Source organism: Clarias gariepinus, chromosome 21 (genome assembly GCF_024256425.1).
Source record: "Clarias gariepinus isolate MV-2021 ecotype Netherlands chromosome 21, CGAR_prim_01v2, whole genome shotgun sequence".
Taxonomy (NCBI): Eukaryota; Metazoa; Chordata; class Actinopteri; order Siluriformes; family Clariidae; genus Clarias; species Clarias gariepinus.
In genome coordinates, this window is record NC_071120.1 from 26,125,001 (window position 1) to 26,148,930 (window position 23,930).

Sequence of the window (23,930 nt, forward strand, 5' to 3'; positions counted from 1 at the left end):
CCTCTCTACCTGTCAGTATAAAAGAAGGAGGTGTGGCCTCTCTACCTGTCAGTCTAAAAGAAGGAGGTGTGGCCTCTCTACCTGTCAGTCTAAAAGAAGGAGGTGTGGCCTCTCTACCTGTCAGTCTAAAAGAAGGAGGTGTGGCCTCTCTACCTGTCAGTCTAAAAGAAGGAGGTGTGGCTTCTCTACCTGTCAGTCTCATTAAAGGAGGTGTGGCCTCTCTACCTGTCAGTCCTAGTAGAGGAGGAGCTGCTTTGAACTCTTTGTAAAAGGTCAAAAGAAATCGATTAAACCTTCAGCACAGGCTCAGATGTAGAATCAAAGGGATTGGAGGCTGTGATCTCTCTGTACAGTCCTGATTAAGGCTGTAAAGCACAGCTGCCGCACTCTTTTTCTTTTCTTTTTTTCCCCCGCACTTATTATACGGCTTTTCATTTTTACGAGCACCAAGTGGGTGTGAGGTTCGGTATTAATGTGGCGGCTCGATGCTCTGCATCAGTTCAGACGTAACGAAACCAAACCCTCTGCCATTTATGATTTAACATCGTCTTCCGAAAATACCCCTCACCTCAGCAGCGTAGCGCGGCCCTACTGTCGAGCTCTGGGTTTACATCGTTTTTACACATTCGTAATATTTTAACCACCTCTTTTGTTTTCAGTGTCCAGCTGTGGTATTGTTGTGAGTGAGAGGGTGTGTGGGTGTTGAGTCGGTTCCAGTCTCCAGTGGCTGAAGTCCAAAACACACACACACACACACACACACACACACATATCTGTTTTTTCTATACACTATGACATCTTTTTTTTTTTATATATATGTTTTATTATATAATGATATCATAGTGAGGAAAATTAGATGCATGTTCTCTTCTCCCCATTTTTATTTTGCCAGATTTTGCCTACTTCCAAGATCTATTGTATTTTTCCCTCCAGATGTACTTATTTAATCACATTACATCTTATATTTAGCACTACACAATTTTACAGCTTATGCAATAAAAAAATTCTTTTAATTATGTATAATGTTATCGTGTAGGTTTTTTTTCCCTCATGCTCACATTAAATCAGGTGAAAGCCCGACTCGGGTGTGTTTTTTTGCCCCACGCTGCACAATTAGGCCGTGCATTGTCTCGCTGCAGTCGCCCGTGGTCATATTGGCCTGACTGGGTTTCGTCTGGTTTCCGTTAATGTGTGTGTTTGTCCCAGTTTTGCCTCCCCACCCCTGCTCTTGGGCATCGCCCATATCAAATCCACACACTTCCTGGTTCAGACGACGTATTATGGGATGGATCTCGGGTGGCTTCATATAATACAAGTGACGAAAACAGCTAATTCGTTGGACCTAATTTTTTTTGTTTGTTTTTTGCTTGAGGCGAGTGTACGTCTTTTGGGAAATAAAAAAAAAAACAAGAATAAAACCAGAACAGCAGTCGAGCGCCAGAGCCGCGTCACGCGTTTGTGCATTCTGACCTGCAGCTGTTTTTGTTCCTGATAGAGGACGGACTGCTGTAAACGCTTCACTCTAGTTTTTTTGTGCATTGTTTAGTCAGCTTTGTTGCCGTTAGGCGTCTGTCAGGTAGCTTGTCCCAGGTGACTGATGATCGCAGATGAGTACCTCTGTAACGATAACATATTAATCGTAAACTCAGCTCAATCAGGTGTCATCTCAGATTTCTAAATAATATTAGGGACGCGAATTTCTAACGATCCCCCGATACCATAACGTTGCGATGCCAATTGGTACCAATTCAACTTGTATTGCGATTTTTTAAGTATCATAATTTTCTAAACATTCCAATGTAAAATTTTTATTAGTTTCAATTCTGTGAATAGTTTATTGCATTTCAATTTATCACCTGAAATGCAAACGCTTATGAGGAAACTCGATTACGATACATGAATTATTACCCAAAAGAATCTTAATATCTTAACTAGATCGATTTTTACATATACATACACAACCAGTCAAAAGTTTGTGCACCTCTTCTAATACCACGGTCATTCCTGATGTCTATTTCTTTCTACGCTTTAAAACAATACTGAAGGCGTTTATCTAAAAAAAAAACAATAATCTTCTTTGAACAGTTGATATTGAGATGTTTATCTGCTACTTCTGCTCTGTAAAGCTTCATAACGGCTCCAATCTGAGATGCTGGTTGTTAATTGGTGATTTCTGAGGCTGGTGACTCTAAATGAACTTCTCCTCTGCAGCAGGTATAAGTTTTGGTCTTGCTTTCCTGGGAAGGTCTTCATGAGAGACAGTTTCATCATCGAGCTTGATGGGTTTCGCAAACACACTCGACACAATACTGTTCCTGAACAGCTGACCTTCATGTTCTAAAACAACAACTGACTGTTGTTACTTAATTATTTTTAAAAATCCAGCATTGTTCTAGAATTTAGAATATAAATCCAAACTTGTGTCCAAACTTTTGACTGGGACTGTGTATTGGGTTACGGTGTAATGGTCTACCTAAATATTTAAAGAATGAATCACACCTCTGGGTTTTCCCACAATTATGGAAAAATTATCAACGATGTATTGAAAGAGAGGTACTGTTACCACAACAAATTCTTGAAGTGTCTGATTCCTCTTATACAGGAGCAAAACTGCATCACATTACCATTTTAATTGATTATTAATGAAAAACAACCCTACATTTAAAGGTACCATATTACACAAGATTTATCTCTTTAACACAAGTTATGTATACACATTCAGATCCTATCTGTTTGTCATTTCTGTCCTTTTTTATATTGACCCAGGGTTAAACAAGCTGATTTGATTTGTCCCCTGATGTGACCTCATATAAGAAGAGGGGTGTGGCTTAGCAGTAGCTCATTTACATAGACACTGAAACTGTGTGATTTAAGGGACGAAAAGTTTTTACTTACATCATGAGCATGAAAAATGACCACATTTATCGTTTCTCATGTGATTCAGCTTAACAGTTTTTTAATCTCTGATTAATTAATACATTAAAGCCCTGACACAGTGGACCTGACCTTTGATATTATACAAAAATCTCCTTTTATAAAACCTCACCATATCAAATGAACCAACTATTTACACATTTTGTTAAATTTCATTTATGCACACTGATGCGTGGATCATAGAAATTCTTCGTAAGTTGTTGCTATGGAAACCATAACCTATTAGAACCTGTGATTTGCATCTTCACTGTTTTCAGAGCTGCTGTTACGGAAAATAGATCAACCCCACCTGTAAGCGTTCATCCTATAGGAAGGAAACAGTGGAGAGGTGTTCAGGGCGCATCACCCTGCTCGTCTGTAATATCAATTATAACCGACACTATTCGTAATAAAATATGGTTATTAATGAATTATTGTTATTATTATTTATCAGCATAGTATTTATAGGATAGTACACGCCCATGTTTTTAGGATCTGTTTAGAAGTTGAACACAGGTGAATGACATCATGTTTGTTGACTAGCTTTGTGTGTTAGTGCTAGACGCGAACATGTTTATCTGATCCCCTTCCTGTTGTGTCGACGCACACACTCTCACTCACGCACACCTCGGGGGCTTTTTTTTGGTAGCACAAACGGACTACGTGACTCTTTTTCAGGTGAAGCAAACAGCAGCGAGACAACAGCGAGATTACCGTCTCATTCACACACACAAACACACACACATTCTCGCCATAGAACCCAAACTGACACGTACACACTGCCTTTCAAACAAACACACACTCTCGTGCTCTCAAGTACAAACACGCCCACATGCACAAACACACTTTCATTCTCAAAAAAAAAACACACACACATCCAATCTTTCTCAAAGTCACACATTGACCCCATTCTCTCCCTGTGTGCGCACACACACACACACACACACACATGTTTACGCTCTCTCTCTCTCTCTCTCTCTCTCTCGTCCTCATTATATTCAGTGAGAGGTATTTGGGCAGGCAGCCACAGGAGGCAGCCGCACTCATTGTGCTGTAATGTAACGCCTCAGATAGTAAACACAGGGAGACGCTGACGTTACAGACCCATGTGTGAGTGTCAGGCTGAATTAACATTCTTTTACACAGAAACTCTATATTCATTACCACAACATGGGAAAGGCTTAAATACATGGGAAAATCATTCCAAGTATTTACCATGCAGGCATTTAACTCCAACATTTCCCATCAAACACTAACATTCACTATAAAACACCAACATTTACTATAAAACACCAAGCATGAACATTCACTGTCGAGCACCAGCATTCATCATCACAGTCACACACCCACATTCCCCATCAAACTTCAACGTTCATCATCAAACACCAACGTTCATCATCAAACACCAACGTTCATTATCAAACACCAACTTTCCCCATCAAACACCAAGGTGCACCATTAAAAACCAACTTTTACCATCAAATACAGTAATAACATTCACCATCAAACACCAACGTTTATCATCAAACACCAACGTTCATTATCAAACACCAACTTTCCCCATCAAACACCAAGGTGCACCATTAAAAACCAACTTTTACCATCAAATACCAACTTTCCCCATCAAACACCAAGGTGCACCATTAAAAACCAACTTTTACCATCAAATACAGTACCAACATTCACAATCATACACAAACTTTCCCCATCAAACACCAACTTTCCCCATTAAACACCAAGGTACACCATTAAAAACCAACATTCCACATTAAACACCAACGTTCATCATCAAACGCCAACATTCACTACAAAACACCAACATTTACTGTCAACCACCAGCATTTATCACCGTCACACACCAACATTCCCCATCAGACACCAGCATTTTCCATAAAACACCAACATGCATTATCAAATACCAACATTGCCCATAAATGGCAACAGTAATACAAAACACCAACATTCCCCACCAAGAACTAACATTCACCATCAAACCCCAAGATTCCAATAAAACACCAATGTTTACATCAAACACTAATTTTCACTATAAAACACCAATATTTACCAGGACATAGCAAAATTCATTAAACACCCGCGTTTTATTTCCATAAAACACCAACATTAACTACAAAGCACCAACATTCCTCATCAAACACTACCATTCGTCATCTAACACCAACATCCATCATCAAACATCAATATTCCCCATCAAACACTAACATCCGCGATCACACCTCAACACTCACTATAAAACATGAACATTCACCATCAAACTCCAACATTCACTACAATCACCATCATGCACCATTAACAGCTCAGATCAGTGTTTTAACATGTTCACTAGTGACCACAAGGTCTTCAGTTTAAATCCCAGAAGTGTCACATGTTTACTGATTTGCTGTTAATCCTTGAAAAAGGAATAAATCACTTCCAGTAGCAGGTCTTTCTTTCTTTTTTTTTTTTTTTTTGAAGTTGAATTTGGAAAGATTGAGAGCAGAGCACAAGAAGGCGGGGCTGTTGGGGGGTTAAAAGGCAAATGGTGGAAGTGACAGTTATGTATGAACCGCTACTGAAAACGTTTGGTGTCTCGTTAAGCTGCTTTTTCTTTACGCTTTTCTTTAAAGAACGAAATAGGTTGTGAAATTTCGGACCGCTACCTTGACTTAAAAATCACATCACCAAAAAAGAAAAAAAACCCACACACAAAAAAACCTGTCTGATTATGGTTTATCCCTGAGAGAGGGGAGAATCCGGTGTGGGTGACTCTGAATAGAACAGTTTGCCAAATGAATGTGTGTAAATGTGTGTACTTGTGTAAAGAAGATCTGGTTTTATTGCTCAATCTGAAACAGCGGCCGTGTCCGTCTCGGGCTGACTCGGCACATGAAAGCCAGATGCTCTTTTCATGTTCTTCATCCTCACTTCAGAGGACAGACATAACTCATAATCCTCTTCTCCGTAAAGCCGAACCCGCCTCTGTCTTTTCTCTCCTCTGTTGTTCTGTTGTTCCGAGTCCGAGCTCCGAACGCCCTTTTAATTATTCCGTTTGGGTTTCACATACCTCCTCAGCCTTTAATTAAGGAGTCGTGTTGCTCCCCGGGGTGAAGCCATTCATCTCTGCAAACTCAATCATGTCGCGACACAGCCTCAGTCACTCACACGGCGCATGCTTGCGGCTTTCCACCAGCCAGAACACACACGCACGCCCTCATGCACACACACACACACACACATGAGCAAAAAGTCGAAGTTAGGTTCTGATGTGTTTAGTAGGGAAATCTGTCTCGTTTTTTTTTTTTTTTTTTTCCTCCAAGAACTTGGTGTTCCCCTGACACAAGATTTATTTCGACATCTTTTTAATTCACAAACATCTCTCTCTCTCTGGTTCACATTTCAGTGTCGTATCCGTTATAAATCATAAACGGCAAAACCCCCAGCGCAGGAATAAAACAAACACGGATCTGTCAGAAGCGGCACGCTCGAACCCAGATCCCGACTCCGAGTTCCTCTGGACAGCCGAGTCACATTTCCATGGTGTTTTAAATTCATAAATCTTTCTAAAGAAAGGACTAATTGATGACTCTGTGAAACGTAGCCAGCTGTCGGAGCATAATAAATAAAATAAAATAAATAAAAAAAAGAGAGAAACACATGTAAACTGGTGCTGGTTATAAAAAGTGTACACGGGGGGGAAAAAAGCAGAAGAACGAAAGAAAGAAAATAGATTTAATGAAGGATGACATGCTTTTCTCCAATTACTGAGAAGAGTGATGGAGAAGAAAAGAAATGTGGAGTGAGGGAAGAGGCGAGAGAGTACATGATGATGTAAATGAGGGATTACAGACATGACGGAGCGAATTAGAGTGGCGGTGATGAGGAGATTGAATGAGTGAAGGATGAAGTGAGTAAACGAGGGACGAAGTTAAATGGAGGAGTGAATGAGGAATAAATAAGTTCATTTATATTGATAATAAATATATCAGTTATTGAGTGAGTGAACGGGTGAGTCGGGCCGAGGATGTTGTTTAAACTAAACTGTCACTTTTTATCAGAAGATTTTCTAATTTTTTATACTTTTCTCTCTTTCTCCGTTTGTGTGTGTGTGTGTGTGTGTGTGTGTGTTTTCTCCCTCAAGCTGGTGGGTGGGGTATAGTGTGAATTTGTTTTAGAAACAAGAAACACCCATTCTCCTCCACACACACACACACACACACACACACACACACACCCTTCCTCTAGTAGAATTTCTGTCTGTAATTAGGTTGTGTTGTTAGAGTGCGCGGTGTTGGTGAAGACAGACACGCTGCTCTGTTTTTGCCAAGCGGCTCACTGTGGGCGCCAGCGTTTGATGTTGTTGTTTGTGATTATACTCTCTCTCTCTCTCTCTCTCTCTCTTTCTTTCATTCTTTCATTCTGTCTTAGGGAAAGAATTTCGAGACTTTATGAGAAGCAACAGAGCATAACTGAGTTATTTTCTGGGCCAGTTGCTTAAGTGACTGAAGTTTCTTCATCTGTCGAAAGTCCCTGTCTTCTGATTGGGAAACATTTTAAAGCCCCCTTTATGTTCTCTCTCTCTCTCGCTCTCTCGCTCTCTCTCTCTCAGTGCCTGGAATTCTCGGTTGCTTTAAGGATAGCGGTGATCCTCCTCCTCTCTCTAAGAGCTACCAGACGTCTCAGAAGCTCACCGTGCAGAGCTGCATCAGCCTCTGTCGCAACCAGAGATACAAGGTGAGCGATGCATCATGGGAAATCTGTCCGTTCCTGGGCCAGGTGTCAGTTTTAAACTGTGTGCCGCTGGTTTATCCACATAAAAATAAGAAAGTGTACATAGATTTAAAAAAAAAAATATATATATATATATATAAACCAAATCATCTCGTCAAACAGTTTACTGAGACCTGAGAAGTATAACAGTCTGATATGTTATGCAAAACATGCGAGACACTTTTTTGTCTCCTTCGTGGGTTTACAAAAAAAAAAAAGTGAGAAAAAAATTCCCTGCTTTAACAAGCCACTTCAATGTTTCCCCTAATGTGACCTCATACAAGAAGAGCCCCCTCCCCCCATGATGTTACTCGGCTCTGCTGTTCCTCCGGAGGGGCGTGACTTAGCAGTTGCTCATTTACATAAACACTGAAATGGCGTGTTAACAGAGGAGAATTGATACGCAGGGAGTTTGAGGTATATCAAAAAATGCATTTTAATCAGAAACTTAATTTGAAAAAGTGTCAATTTAGTAAAGTGTTAATTTGTTAAAGAAATAGTAAAATACGTGACCTTTAATAATAATAATAGTATCATTGTTTCCATAGTAACAGTTTACTCACAGGGAGTCGGTGGATGATCCACATTAACGGATTAAACACATTCGCTGTTATTACACAGATAGAAACGATGATTTTGTTTTAAAGAGAAGTGTACGAACCCCTGATGCTTTCAGCCGATCAGATCAGCCGACACACTCCTCTGGATTTATATTACTAAAGTAATAACGTTACAGTAATGTAATATGACTAAGGTTTTATTTAGAGTGTTTTATATATCACTGTCTAATAACTGACGGGGTAAAGACATCTTGTAAGGCACTCTTTTTTAAATTTTTAAAAGAGGAAGTCTCTCCAGTAGCCGAGTAACACAAAGCCGTTATTATATTTTATAATATATGTGTGATGTCATCGGTCCCGTGTTTTCCCCCAGCTCGCCGGAATGGAGGCGGGCTACGCCTGTTTCTGCGGCAACGAGCTGGACTACCATCTCCATGGCGACGCCCCGAGTTTAGAGTGTAGTCACGGGTGCTTCGGGGACCAGCAGCAGCCATGCGGAGGGGACGGACACGTCATCGTCTTCGACAGTGAGTTTAATCGGACAGGTCTGATCTACAGGACCGGCCCGGATCAGAACGACGCAGCCGCAAATTCCGCAAATTTTTTGTTTTGTTTGTTTGTTTCCTTAAAAGTCACTTAGGCCAATTGCACTTAGTAAGATTTCAAAAAACATTACTGCTGATGTTTAAAAAAAGGCCAAAATGATAAAAAATGTCTTTTAAGAAGTGTGACAGTATAGGACATAAAGGTGTATATTATTTATTTTAATATAAAGAATGGTCTACGAGTGTGAACATATACAGTATAAAAGGGTTAAGGGACTTAAAGGCGGAAGAATCTATTGCCTAAGAACTGGGAATGATGAACAATACTAGAAGCTGTTGAATAAGAGTATACAGGACTGCTTTGTATGTTCGTGTAAGTATTTAGATTTTAGCTCGGTTAACCCAAGACTACCGGATTTGACTATAAGTGTAATTCAAATCTAACCAGGACTTGGACTGCATTCACACAACATATGCTCAAGAATGATTGCTTCCGTCCTCCCTGCTCCCCACTCGCCAGAGTTCTCTTCATTATTATCGCTCTGTACTTACTGTACGTGCATTTGTGTATTTGAACTCAAATTTAAAACGGATTTGTCACATACACAACCATCCACAGTATGATATGCAGTGAAATGCTTATACAATCAGACCTAAATAGAAAGATTTCTTTATGATTAAATAAATTGCGCTAGTGAGTACAATTAAATAAAAAATACTGTTTTTCAATAAAAGTAAGAATTTTGAAAAAAAAAAAAAATATATATATATATATATATATATATATATATATATATATGAAAAAAATATTGGGCTGAAAAACATACTATATATATATATATATATATATATATATATATTATATATATATTTCTTTTATAATTTATATATTAAGATCACTAAAATAAATTAAAAAATAGAATAGGAAGGTGTGCACCTAGTTGGCAATGGCGCTAATGCTGTTTCGTTCTACTTCCATGTGAATTAAATGTTAGCTTTTATAATTGATTCGAGCAGTTTTCGAGTACATCGAAAGCGTGGACTCCAGCTGATCAGACAAGATCAGCACAATATGAAGTGTTCACATTGTCAAACATTCGGGTCAAGTGTGCTCTGGTCCGCCCCGAGTCTGTAATGTAAAGGCACACTTAATATTAGATACAAGACACACAAAATGATAGTGATGGGAATCACCAGAGACCTGCCGATACGATATCATCACGATACCCAGGTCTCGATTCCATTTGTATTGCGATTCTGTATCACCGTTTTATAAATATCCTAATTCGATATTCATTTTTGTTTAAGTTTTGTTACAATATTAAACAAACTTTTTTAAGCAATTAATTCACTCCTTCCACAGAGGACACTGTGCTGTTTGCCAATGTGTGAATAGTTTAGAGAGCACCACCTGTCGGATTACAGAAGAATGGTACCATTTTACAACCTCAAATACAAATATACAGTATACTGTATAAGTGACAAAAGTTTTTTGTTTTTTTTAATAAGCGCAAAAAAGAATCGAAGTAACTGTTATAGTTACGTTTTGCAAAATTTTAAACGTTATCTCTGGCGTGACGTGTACAGTAAACGCACCGTCTTTGTGCTTCTAGCCAAAGTGGGAGCATGTGGTGGAAACTACACGGCCGAATCAGGTGTAATCTACTCACCAGACTTTCCAGATAAATACGCACGTGGCCGTGTCTGCTACTGGACCATACAGGTAAAAGATAATTGTGTTTTTCAAGACCATCAAAGAACACAATCGCTTCAATTAAAATTCCAACAAACCCGCATTAGGAGACAGTTCTCTTGGCCGTATTTGTTTAAAGACCGCTGTTCTTGTCGCTCTCTGTTCTTCCAGGTCCCGGGAGCATCGGTCATCCTTTTTAACTTCACTTTCTTCAACATCATGGACCAGGCGGATATGGTCGAGCTGCTGGACGGTTACACCAATCAGGTGGTGGCGAGGTTCGATGGGCGTAACCCGCCGCGGGAAATCGTAAACGTCAGCGCAGACTTCGTCATCCTGTATTTCTACTCAGACAGGACGAACGAGGCCCAGGGATTTTCCATGCTCTATCAAGGTAGGTCTGTCTATCTCCGTGTTTTGATACTGTAGCTGGGTGGATACATTGATGGATGGATAGATGGATGAACGGATAAGTGGGTGGACTAATTTGGAAATAGACAGATGAAGATGGATGAAGGCATGGGTTGATGTATGACTAATTGTGGCTGCACATTTGGTCATTTTATAATGGATGGATGGATAAATGGAAGGAACAGTGCAGTGTATATATATACAGTATGTGGATCGATATATGGATGGATGAAAGAATGGATGAGGGCCTAGATTAAATGAATGAATATATGGATGAGAGACTATGTGGATGGATGAATGGATGCTTAACATGCATGATGGATTGATGGAATGAAGATAAGGAGGAATGACGAGGTAGATGGATGAACTGATGGATGGATGGATGGATTGAGGGTAAAGATTGACAGTATAAGCCTGAATTACATTGTTTATTGCCTGTAATTTTTCTAATTTTATGAAGGATGGCTGAATAGCCAGAGGGGTGGATAAGTAGATAAAAGATGGGAAAGGGTCAGATGGATGGATGGATGAAAGGATGAAAAGATGGTTGAAGAGATGCAGGGTTGTGTAGATGGTTGAATAGATGGATGGATCTCAGTATGGACTGTAGTACCACATGTTCTGAAAAAATATAATGTATATAATATGGTAGTATGGATGGATTAATGAAGAATTGGTGGAAAGATAAATGGATAGACAGAACTGCAATACATTATATTGTTTTGTAATTCTAGCTTATGGATGGATGGATGGATGATTGGATGCCTATGTGGTTGGATAGATGAATGAACAAAGGCAGAGAGTCTAATGCTTTGTTTCGAGCCTTATTTGCATGAGTAGGTACAGTTTGGTTTTTTGCCTCCATTCCACATTTACATAAAAACAACCAGCTACTGATGCTTTACACCAAGAATTTACCAGCGGATGGGTGGATGAAAGGAAAGAGAAAAAGAGAGAAGGCAACAGAAGCCACAAAATACCCAGTCGGTGCACATGACACGAGATTGCAGAGATGTCAGATTTCCAACAATTGGAGCAAACATAACAGGACAGAAAGTTTCTCCATCAGCTCAAATGTTTTTGTTGTGGTGTTTTGAACCTGGAGTCCTGGGTATTAAATATTTGAACGGCACCGTGGGCCATTTCAGGAACTCCCTCCGTCTCAGATATTGAATGGGTTGCAGTTTATCAATATTTAATTTGGCTTTGTTGAGGTTTATCAGGCTTCAGCATCTGAGCCACATCAACCTTAATAAACAGATCAGACGCGATACAGCTAGAAGAACCCAGCCGGGATTATGTTCCTCGCCTAAAAAGTTTGTTTTGTCTTCAGAATCATCGTATTAAGAGATATTGAAATATTATTTGGGCCAAAAACGTAGTTTTGTTTGTTGTCTGTTTGTCTGTTTTTACTATCGATTAAATTATTGGCACCCTTGGCATTGTTCAAGTTGTTTCTTTCTATTATTACAGATCAACAATCTCACTACGTCCTGCACTGTCAAGTGTCATTGGTTGTTTTTTGATATTTTATACTTATAATTAATGCTGTACAGTTATTTTATAATTGATTTTATTTTTATCGTATTGTGCAGTCCTATGTATAATGCAATACATTTCCATCAGTGTTGTTATTGTGACATAACATCATGACAGCATTTTCCTTGCTTTAACCTTGTTGACTTTTTTACACTACAGATTGTAATGAATTATTTTTGTCAGTAATTTTCTCTCATTTTTTTTTTCTCAGTATATTTGTATAGTGGTGTCATAATAACAATAACAACTATAATAATAATAATAATAATAATAATAATAATAATGTGTGGATAAAAAAATTTTTTCCATAAAAGCTTTCGCCTGGTTACATTTATATTAGATATTTCATAAATAAATTAGTAATGGATTTTGATTTAAAAAAATCCAATATAATATTAAAATGTTGTTTCTTACCCTTTTAAGCAGTTGTTTATTTAGAAAAAAAGGTATTTTTGGAAAAACTGTAACTACATCAAAGCACTATAGATAGATGTAGAAAGATCAAATGAACCAGTGCTGCACAATTGCATATAAATTAAAATCGCAATGTCGACCTGTGCAATTATTTAATATGTAGAGTTTGTCAATAATTTAAGTATTTCATTTTTATTAATATAATTTTGAGATGATAAATCTTGGCAAACATCATCTTCATGAGATCATTTCTGCAGTAATTTGCTGTTAGCCTCGATAAATACAAAACGACTAGATTTAATAGCGGGGTTTTAAATGTACCGTCTATTTTAATGGAATAACTCACTATTACTACTCTGGTAAAAGTAACCATATTTCTGAATTGCTATTATAAATCATTCCCTTTGAACTCGTTTGTGTATTCAGACTCACTTTCTCGAGCATGCTCCGTGTTTATTAACGTTTCTGATGTTCAGAGTACGTTGTGCCTCTGCTGGACAAGCCAACCCAAACAGCCATCCTGCGATGTTTCTGTTTTCTTATGATTTATTTGCCCAAGCTGACGGAAGGGAAGGAAAGAAAGAAGGAAACATGAAATAGTGGGAAACGTTTAGCCCGAACAAAAAGGTCAGAGAAATAAATTGGTTCTTCTCCGAGTCCGCAAACCCATAGCGCTTTTTCACTTTGCCTCGGGCAGCGAACCAATTAAATACCGCTTATAGACCTGACTAGAACATGTTTAAATAGTGCACATGTGTGTGTAGTTTTTTTGGTCAGATTACAAGGATTAAGTAGATTTGAAATGTAATAAAATGAAATAAATAATAATAATAATAAATTGAGGAACTACATTTGAAAAGAACCAAACAGAGGCAAGTGGGAGACAAAAACCCACAAATTCTGACGAACCCCAACCACTGATTATACAAGAATTATCTGCCATCAGTCAGGATGTGGCCCTGAAGTTGATTGACAGCATTCAGGGGCAAATTGCAGAGGTCTTAAGGAAGAAGGTTTAACACTGCAAGTAGTGACTCTTTGAATAAACTTAATGTAGTTAGTAAAATCCTTTTGACACCTATGAAATGCTTGAAATTATACTTTAGTGTACTATAGTAACATAAAAAAACATGGCTGTACTTATTGTTCTTATACTCACCACCTGATAGCAAAATGGAAAGTAAAATACAGCACCTCCCTGCTTTTAATAACATACGTGTGCGACAAAATTGCCTTGTGTAAATATATTCCGAGCCGTTTTTATTTTCAAACCTGCGACCTGTCAGCCATAAATCAGGGTGGGTCTCGGAACGAAACCTTTGTTTTTTCTTTTAGCTGTATGGAGGCTGCAGCTGCAGAGCTGATCGTGTAATTCAGCAAGCAGCAGATGAGGTGGAGTTCCATGAGACAGCGGTTACTTACGTTCTATCAATACGATGTTTTAATATAAAGAGTAGCAGAATCCTCTGCTTTGTCTGGCATCGACACCAGGATGGTCTCTGGTACACTGTCACTCCCTACGCCTCGACCCCGGGGAAGAGTGAGACCTGCTATACAGATTCCAGCTGACGCCATAGCTACGGTCGCCTCGTATCTAAATAAAAACCAAAAACACCTCCACTTGTTCGGTTTGGCGCGCCAGAGTCCCGCCCTGATTTATGGCTGACAGGTAGCATAGATAGCACAACCAAAAGCAACATCATAATTCAACTTCCAAACGCCTGTGTAAAGAAAATGTCAATAGTACATGATGCAAATGTAAAAGCAATAATTTGAATTTTTGTAATGTTAAATTACATTCGGCCAAAACACAGTATTGGTGCTGATTTTATTATTTTTTATGCTATACAGAAAATGTTTGTGGCCAAAAAAGCTACTTTTTAAGTTTATTCAATATTGAAGTGACCAGTCTTTTTCTCCTAAACATTTCAAGTTGCTAAAATATAACATTTTATATGTGCCCCAAAAATGGCCATTTTTCAGCGTTATACTGTCTCACTTCAAACTATTTTCATTTTAAATGCAAATTATTTATATTTCATTATGAGTATTGATACTAAAATTGGTTTATGCTCCTACAGTAGAAGCATATAAACTGAAATAATTGATGCTTTAATTAAAGCATTCCGTCCAAAATTAAGGATTCTTTCCCCAAAAAATCTGTAGTGTCCGTAACCATGTCAATACTGTATCTTAACAATTTTGCATTTTAGAAGATAGCAAATGCATTAAGAGGTTGCTGCTAAGGTTTAAAAAATTTTCCTTAGTCACTGGTTTCTATTTCTTTTATTTAATCCAAATAATTGAATTAAATTTTAATTAATAGAAAGAAATTGGGGGGTTCAATACTTTAGTATTTTCCATTTCACATTGTGTGATAAATTAATATATTCATTCGATTCAGATGAGCTGCTCCATACAGTATTTGACCAGCTGTCACTGTTAACACGCTCCTCTTTCTTTATTCCAGCGTACAGACAGCCGAGCGACAGATCCGCTGAAGATACCGTAGTCAGTGATGATGGCGATAGCGAAGAGGCCACCAGTACGATAGAGCCACGTCCGGGCAGCAGCACCGAGCGATCAAACACCAGCAAGAACGACAAATCCTCTCAGATCCTCTATCTGATAACGTCCAGTCCTAAGAAGTCAGAAAACGAAATGCCAGGTCAGTGGCTCGGCCGGGACCGGACCGCTGCGCACAGCACCAGTATGTACACCTTTATCCTCTTCTGTACCGCTCTTCTGTCTGTCTGTCTGTCTGGTTATTCATCTTTCAACAACCAATTTACTGCCTCCTTTCTATCTATCTATGTTTATGTTTATGTGTCTGTTATCTCTGGGGCATTTGCATGTCAACTTCTCATCTCCTTTCTTTCTTTTTCTGATCTATCAATTCCACGCCAGTTTTCTTTCTTTCTTTCTTTCTTTCTTTCTTTCTTTCTTTCTTTTTTTATCAATATTTCTTAAATATGGTATACACACATTTCTTTTAAAATAATAATAATATTTATTATTATTATTATTATTATTATTGTAAATATTTATTGTTGTTATTATTATTTCAGGACTTATTTCTGACCCAGTTTTGTGTTTACAGTGTGGACCATCTACGCTCTGGCTGCCTTGCTAACGCTAACTGTGATAGCCATGGTGGCTAAGCTGGTGCTTCACGTTACAGTAAAGTAAGTGTTTATCCCTGAACACGGCTGCGACATGTTTATCAAAGCCGAAGAGAGATGTTTAGACTTTAGCTCTGATTCTGAGCAGATACAGTGTAGTGGAGAGCAAAGTGTGTGTGTGTGTGTGTGTTAGGAAACACGATTTGTACTCAGATGTTCTTGCTTAAAGACTAATTCTTTACTTTTACTTTCTTTTTCCTATCTATCTATCTATCTATCTATCTATCTATCTATCTATCTATCTCTTGTTGTCTCTCTCTCCGTCTCTCCCTCTCTCAGATCTCCCACCATTCCCACAGTGAGCAGCGACTCGTGCTCCCAGAGCACCACCTCAGAGCCGTGGATCATCTTCTACAGACCCTCTACCATCTCTCTCTTTAAAAAGAAGCTCAAAAACCATCACGGCGACCTCAGCCCTCTGGTGGGCAACTAACCTACACACACACACATACACACACACACACACACACACACACACATTATTACACACATTATCACCCAGACTCTACTGGACAGCAGGTAGCAAATACAATGGAGCACCTGATGAGGAACTGGACATCAACTGTCAGCCAATCAGATGGTGCCATGTGAGAGGGACGTGGCTTCCCCAGGACCTGGACAAAGCCACACTCACATGTCAGTACGGCCTGAGCGGGGTGGGGGGGGGAGGCGGCGGTTCTGGGAAAAGCCTGTTTCTTCCAGCAGGTTTTCGGGGGCGCAGATGGATTCTGGCAGGAGTTCAGATAAGATTCTCTGGGTGAAGTAAAAGAGACAGAATGTACTGTAACGCGGAGCGGCTCGCGTAACCGTCTTAACGCCAACGCAGACAATCAGCCTTTTCTGTTCTGCCACACCAAATCCAGATTTTGTTTCAGCCCATTTTCACCTCACTCTTTATGTAGGTCACCTCTCGCTTGGACCAGGAATATAATTTCCCGAGTGGAGGACAGACCGGATCATGATCCGGCAGCCACAAACAAGTGTGTGTGTGTGTGTGTGCGCGTGTGTGCGCGTTTGCGTAAATCTGTCATCACTACAGCCCGGCCCGTGCTCCAACAAACTGGCATTCCACGTTCCTTTTGGACCTCTGTAAACAGCTTTTCAGTATTTTTTTTTTCTTGTTCGTTTGTTGTGGGTTTATCATTTCTGTGTTTGTGTGTGTGTGTGTGTGTGTGTGGTGTCTGTAAGTGCCTTAAGGGTTGGAAAACTGTTTGTATGTACATTTTTTTCCTTTACTTCCCACAGAGCTGTCTTTAAAGGCCCAGAGATGAAAGATACACAAGTTTCCCATTACAGAGAAGGCAGTCGATCAGCCAAGGCATGTTTGTTGCTTAAAGTTTCCTTCTTTAGTTTTTGCGCTGGAGCTACAAAGCTAATGCCAGTTTAGCATCAGGATCTCATGTGGTTTTTAGCTGCCTTGTGACGATCATTAAAAAAAAAAAAAAATGAACGTGTCCAAAGAACAGATCTGAAAACAATCTACAGACGTTTACATACATTACTTAGTGTGGAACTAAAGAACCCATGGGCGTCCGGTTAACCGCTGGTGCTCAGTGGTTTTCACTGAAAAGTATTTTTCTAGGAACTTATCAACACGTTTGAGGCAAAAGTCATTATTTTAACTGTTTCTGCCTAATTTTCACTGCCATTACACTTTCACATTACCTATATAAAAGACTATAAATGCTAGCTCATATGCTACAGTAGCTAGATAAATGATTAGCCTCATTGAGTAGCTAGCTTTTATCCTGTGCGCATTTTTCCAAGTTGCCTAGCAACAGTGTCCTCACAACTGGACCACGAAACCACCTGGTCAATGCTGGCTAGTAGTCTTGCTCTAAGGCATTCCAAAAAAGCTAAAATAACACAGCGTATTGAATTTCACAACCCAGAAACGTTTAGCTAGCGATTGAGTAAATAGGGTTGTTTTTTTTCTTAGTGGTTCATCAACATAAACGAGGTGAATGTTGAGATTCTGGACATCTGTGTCCCATTCTTACTGTCATTACACCTTTAAAATAGATACCAACTTCAACTCCTAGCTAGCTTTCATGCCTAGCAACATTGTTCACCCAACTACACCATACAGTAAAACCAACAAGTGTTTTGATATGGAGACTTTATTTCTTCGATAAAGATTAGCTTGCACAATGCTAGCTAGTGGTCTTGATTTAAGTTCTTACAAAAAAGCTAAAATGACACTGAATAATGAACTTCAAAGCCACAGATTTTTATCCAGCCATTAATTAAGATTTTTATCCTTGTAGTATCAGCATATCTGAGGTTAATGTTGATATTACATGTCTCATTCTGACTGTTATTCTACTATTAAAATGGCTACCTGCCTTACACGCTAGCTAGATAAAAGATTAGCGTCAGTCCCTAGCTAGCTTACATGCTTGGTGCGCATATTTGGTATATCCATCAACAGTGTCCTTACAACACAAAAACATACACAAAATACCTGTATATAATATGCCTTACTTGTCTTACAAATTATATTACTTGGACAAAGATTAGCTTGCGCAGTGCTAGGTAGTCTTGAGGTTAGCTTTTATGAAACGTTATGAAAAAATTCTGAGCTTTGCATTCACAACTTGTGAAACATTATACTGAACTTTAAAAAGAACACGTTTCTTAGTGCTAAGTGCCCTTTCGCTGTAATTTTTTGTTACACATTCAATTTCTTCGTAATCTATATACATACCTGAGGTTAATTTTGATATTCTAGGCATTTTCACTGTCATTTTATGTTTACAATTCATGCTAGCTAGATGCATGGCTAGCCTTCGGCACTAGCTAGCTTCTTGAGCTTGTTTCCGTGTTGCCTAGCAACCATACTGCACAAATTAAACCACTTATATAACCACGTACAATAAGGAATATTTATCTAATGGTTGTCTGCTGACAGCGACAAAAAGAGCTGTGATGCAATGTTAACAGCCCTCGATATAGCTGATATAACTTCAGAATTAACGGTTAATGCTAATAAGGGTAATTTTAGTAATATTAAGTATTTTCTTGGTAAAACATCTGAGGTAAATGTTAATATTCCAAACGTTTCCAGGTTTCATTTGCAGAATAGACTATTTAGCTGTTTGCTAGCTTATTAAATTATTAACTTGCATATATCTAGTTAAATAAAAGCTATAGAACTAGCTTTACACTAGTTAAAAAGTTAAATAAATAAATAAAAAGTTAAAGAAAAGTTTAGCCTGGCATTAACTACCTTCAGTGTTTGGTGTTTGACAATGGCCTTGTAGCTCCAGTGCAAAACATAAAGAATGCAGTGTAAAAGAATAAACATGTCTTGGCTAATCAGCTACGTTCGGGATAAACAGGGGCCTTGTTTGAATTTCATTTTTTGACCAAACGTTTCATCACCCACCGAGTCGGCGCTAAGAGCTCGCGTGTGGGAGCGATGAAAAGCGACACATTCTTCCAAAACAAGTCTGTCTTTCTCCACCTTCTCCTCCTCCTTTTCCTTCTCTTCCACGAGATCTCAGACGCTAAAGCGCTTCCCACATTCCTCAGCTTTATTCGAATCAGTGCTGTTGTTCTGGTGTTAACTACAGTGCTGCCACCCGGAGTGTCGGGAGGTCACGATACAAAAATCTGTCTAGTCACGTTAAATATTTTGAACATGAGCACACAGGGTGAACAGCGACACTGTCATGACTACATCCAAAAGCGCATACTACTGTACTGAATAGTGTCACACAGTCTGGTTTCTTCCATTGTAAGTCGATGGTACTGACATTTTAAACACAGTGAGTTGTGCTGAACACTATTATAAATAATATTTCAATTATTTATTTTCCTGTAAACTGAATAGTTTGGATAGCTTTAATCCAAAAGAATGCAAAGATGGTGATTAATAAAATGAATTCTGTAATGCCTTACAAAATAACTCCAGCAATGAAATAGTAAACTTTATAACAATGCGTAAACATTTGAACTGTTAACTGAAGTTAACGTTTTTTTTTAAACTAATTATACTACAAGCTAACACTACAGAAATTTGAAGTTATGTTACCGTACAATACTTTACGTAGCCTGTTCATTTTGACACGTTTGTACTCTTTGGTTTTGCATGCTAATATCATTGACCAAATTTGCCCGAATTCAGAATGATTAGAGAGTGGTTCGTAAAATAAGGTACAAACACTAACCCCGCCCTTAAACCTAACATAGGTTGTATAAATTGTTACAAATTGGCATTTATTTTTATTACTGTGCATGTGTATTACAACCTCCCATGCTATCAACCTATCTAAGCTACTATCTAAGCTAGCTTTTCCATTTTTACAAAATGGCTGTATCCAAACAATCTCATGCTCATGGAAAATTCCAGAAATTTATCAACATCTCAATGCACTTAACTTTACTTAATTGTAGAACTTTATATAGTACTAAGGCTGAATTTTTTCCTATAGTGCATACTCTGAACATAAAGCCCTTACATACTGTAGAGTTATATAAATTTTAACTAATCAATCAAGAACTCAAAAAATTAGCAAGCTAGTTATCTTTACCTTGATCAACAGTAGTGCAATTTCTTTTTTATTATTTTATTTAAACCCTAATTAACAAGAGCAATGAATCTGACAAATCGGACTTTAGTTAACAGTCATATACTGTAAAGGCTAAAAATTATATTGCCAATTGATACCTTAAAACTTAACCATAAAGGCTATAGGGAATAGATAAATTAGAGTAATGTATGTGAAAAATAATAAACCTACTACCAAAAGACAAAAATATGGAACACTGAACTATAAAAGTGATATGAAAGTCACAAAAACAATCAAGCATAAAAAGACTTTTCTCAGCATTGCCTTACAAAACAGTGGTTGGATATAGAATTAACTTAATTAGCAAAAATTGCATTTAGGATATTCTGTCTCTATTCCCCACTATATTTTAAAAGAAAGATCTGACAAACCTTAGCAAACTTCTACAAAACTAACCAAACTGCTATAAAACTCTGTAGTAGAAACCTAGTAGTATAAATCATTGTATAGGTTTTTAATGGTTTATTGAGGTTTCTAGAGGTTGTTAAACTTTCAGGGAGCTTTGACAGATATCTACATCTAACCAAACAAATATACAAGTGGACAAAGCCTCAGCAAAAACCTAGTAGTAGAAACCATTGTGCTGGTTTTCAGCAGTTTATTGAGAGCCGCTGAGGTTTGCAGAAACTTTGCAGGGGTTCGTAAAGGTTTATAGAGGTTTGCCCAACCAAAACAAACTTCTACAAACCTCAGCAAACATCTCCAAACTTAACCAAAACTCTACAAACTCTAGAAACTTAGTAGTACAAATATTTGTCAGTTTGTGGTGGTCTGTTGTGATTTCTAGAGGGTAAAGGTTTGTAGATAAATTTCCAAAACCTCACCAAAACCAATACCAAAGTAATACAAAGCCCGAGTGACCCTCTGTAGAAGAAACCTAGTAGTAGAAACCTTTGAAGAGGTTTGCAGGAAGTTGTAAAATTTCCACAAACCTAAGCAAACCTCTACAAAACTCTGTGATAGAAATCTAGAGGTTCAAGTATTTGTAGTGTTTGGGTGAGGTTTGAGAGGTTTTAAAACATTTTTGCGATTTGAAAAGCTCTGCCAAACCTTTAAAAACCTGAATACCAAATGTTGGAAACCACTTTAGTCCTCAGGAGTAGAAAGCTTTATAAAGGTTTGTTGTGGTTTAGTCGTGGTTGTTAAGGTTTGTAGAGTGTGTGTGGGGAAATTCTGTACATTTACATTTCAGTTCTAATTGTAATGAGGTGTATGACATTGCAAACATCATTCCAAAAATTTTATTTTAATGATGTTGTTATATCAGAATAATCTCTAGCTTTACTTAGTTGTTCGAACCAAGTGAAAAGTTCATATTTAACCAGAAACAAAGACAACAATAATAAAAACTTAATTGAATACCCAGTGGATAAAATGATGCTAAAGGACCAGGTTAGTGACAAAATTCAATTGTACAAAGTTTTCATTTTCATTATATGGAATCTGTTTTATGGCTTTTAATAGTTAATTTAAATGTTCAGTGTCTGAATTTTGCTTTTGTTATACTGTACTTCAGCTACCATTTTAGACGGAAGAGCGAGACACTGCACTTTTGTTATTGTTATTATTTTTGTTCTCTAATGCATTACTGAAAATTATTAGTATGAATATACCCCTATAAAAATATTGCCTGACCAATTTTGATCTTAGGTTGGGTTAGTATGCAGATGTGGAATGCTCAGTTCGGTGTGTGAACTTTTTAAAAAAAAATTTTTTTACATGCTTTAATTTGTACGTAATTGTCTTCCAGCTCAACTGTACTGTATTGTTTTGTCTTTATTCTAAAAGAACTAGGTGTGTGCTGATTTTACATTTTTATATCACTATAACTGGCTAAAGATTTAGCACAAAAAGTTTTTTTTTTTTATTATTGTTGGGTTTTAAATTTACTTTTTTGTGTAACATTGTGAAATAATGCTCTGCTAAAATATATGTACCAGGAATGAAATGTGGACATTTCCTAAACAGCGGGTAAAAAAAACATTAGGAAGGCCATTTTGGGTTGTGAACTAGATTCTTCCTGATGAGTAGCTAAAATTTGCAAACATTTTGCCATTTAATTTAAGATTTTACTGCCATAGAAATATCCAAAGGAGAAATTTGCATCTGACAAAAATAAGAATAATAACCGATGGATTTTTAATAAATGAAGAATTAAGAACTAGCTCCAAAACTGTACATCAGGTACTTCAGGTCATGTTCACAATGTGGAGCTTGAGAAATATTTTTGATATTGAAAATTACCCAGGTTTTTGACTTGTTACTGATCAACGTCATTTTATAATGGTGGTGATCTCAGGAGTCGATGCTAGGCACGTTTTGATTCTTCTGGTTTGGCCTACCAGTATGTCAAAAATCATTATTTTGGACAAATTGTTCACAATCTTAATTTCACAGATCCCAGAATCTACCTGGTATTAGGTTAGTTACAGTATATAGCTAGCATCAGTTAAGCACTTAAAACCAGAAAAAACGTAATTGCTTGCTTTAAATTTGCCCAAAAGCAAAGCCAGAATCGATCTCAGGTTATCCCAGACATAATTGTTTTTCATCAGTGATCAGCACATACCTAGAATACACTATATGGATAAAACACTCAACATGATGATGTTTTGATTTTGTGCAGCACTTATTTTTACATTACGTTTCAGTGCCTCGACTCTGTGGGGTTTTCTTACTGTGGGATTGATTACTCATGCCAACGTTGCATTTGTGACTAATTGAGTACTTGTCATATTCTGACCTCAAACTTTACATTCTTTTCAGCCTTGTTTGTTCATTTTTTTGTTTTTTATTATTATTTTTTATACTTTTTCTTCTTCTAAAGATAAGAACCAGTCGTGTGACAGTTCCATTTTTATCGTCCTGAGGAAGCAGAACGCATAATAGCCTTGGCTATAATAGTGAATGCCAGAGATGAAAAAGGGGCCTTGTGTGTGAGCTCAGACTTCCAGTAAAGGATTTGCTCTTCCTGCTCTGATCTCCCAGACGAGCGAACGCTGCGGTCCTGCCCGTCATAATTACCGCATGAATAAATCCGAGTCATGGAGAAACTCATGCATACAAAAAAACTCAGCGAGAGAGAGAGAGAGCAAGAGAGAGAAAGAGAGGAACACACACTAACGATGTCAAGCCTAAAACTAAAAGTGACAGCTCCAATTCATCAAGGTCACATTAACGCCGGACGATAGCGTCGTCCTGCACCGTCCTGCCGCCACATAGCTTCCTCTGCTTCACCACGACACGACAACACTCCCACGCAGCAGATACAGAACTTTCAGGGACGTGGGTTCGGGAAGGGGGTCACGGGGGGGTCATTGTCATTTAATTGTAAA

General features: G+C 38.0%; 1 protein-coding gene across 1 annotated transcript in view; it reads left to right on the forward strand.

Annotated features, from left to right (window-relative positions):
• Window positions 1–18,484, forward strand: part of kremen1 (kringle containing transmembrane protein 1) — a 61,468-nt gene extending 42,984 nt beyond the window's left edge. The window contains exons 4-10 of the mRNA XM_053481254.1: window positions 7,517–7,641; window positions 8,611–8,764; window positions 10,396–10,505; window positions 10,647–10,869; window positions 15,310–15,549; window positions 15,940–16,024; window positions 16,301–18,484. Coding sequence (XP_053337229.1) covers window positions 7,517–7,641; window positions 8,611–8,764; window positions 10,396–10,505; window positions 10,647–10,869; window positions 15,310–15,549; window positions 15,940–16,024; window positions 16,301–16,454 — 1,091 coding nt within the window. The 3' untranslated portion in view covers window positions 16,455–18,484. The remainder of the gene's footprint in view (window positions 1–7,516; window positions 7,642–8,610; window positions 8,765–10,395; window positions 10,506–10,646; window positions 10,870–15,309; window positions 15,550–15,939; window positions 16,025–16,300) is intronic.
• The last annotated feature ends 5,446 nt before the right edge of the window (window positions 18,485–23,930 follow it).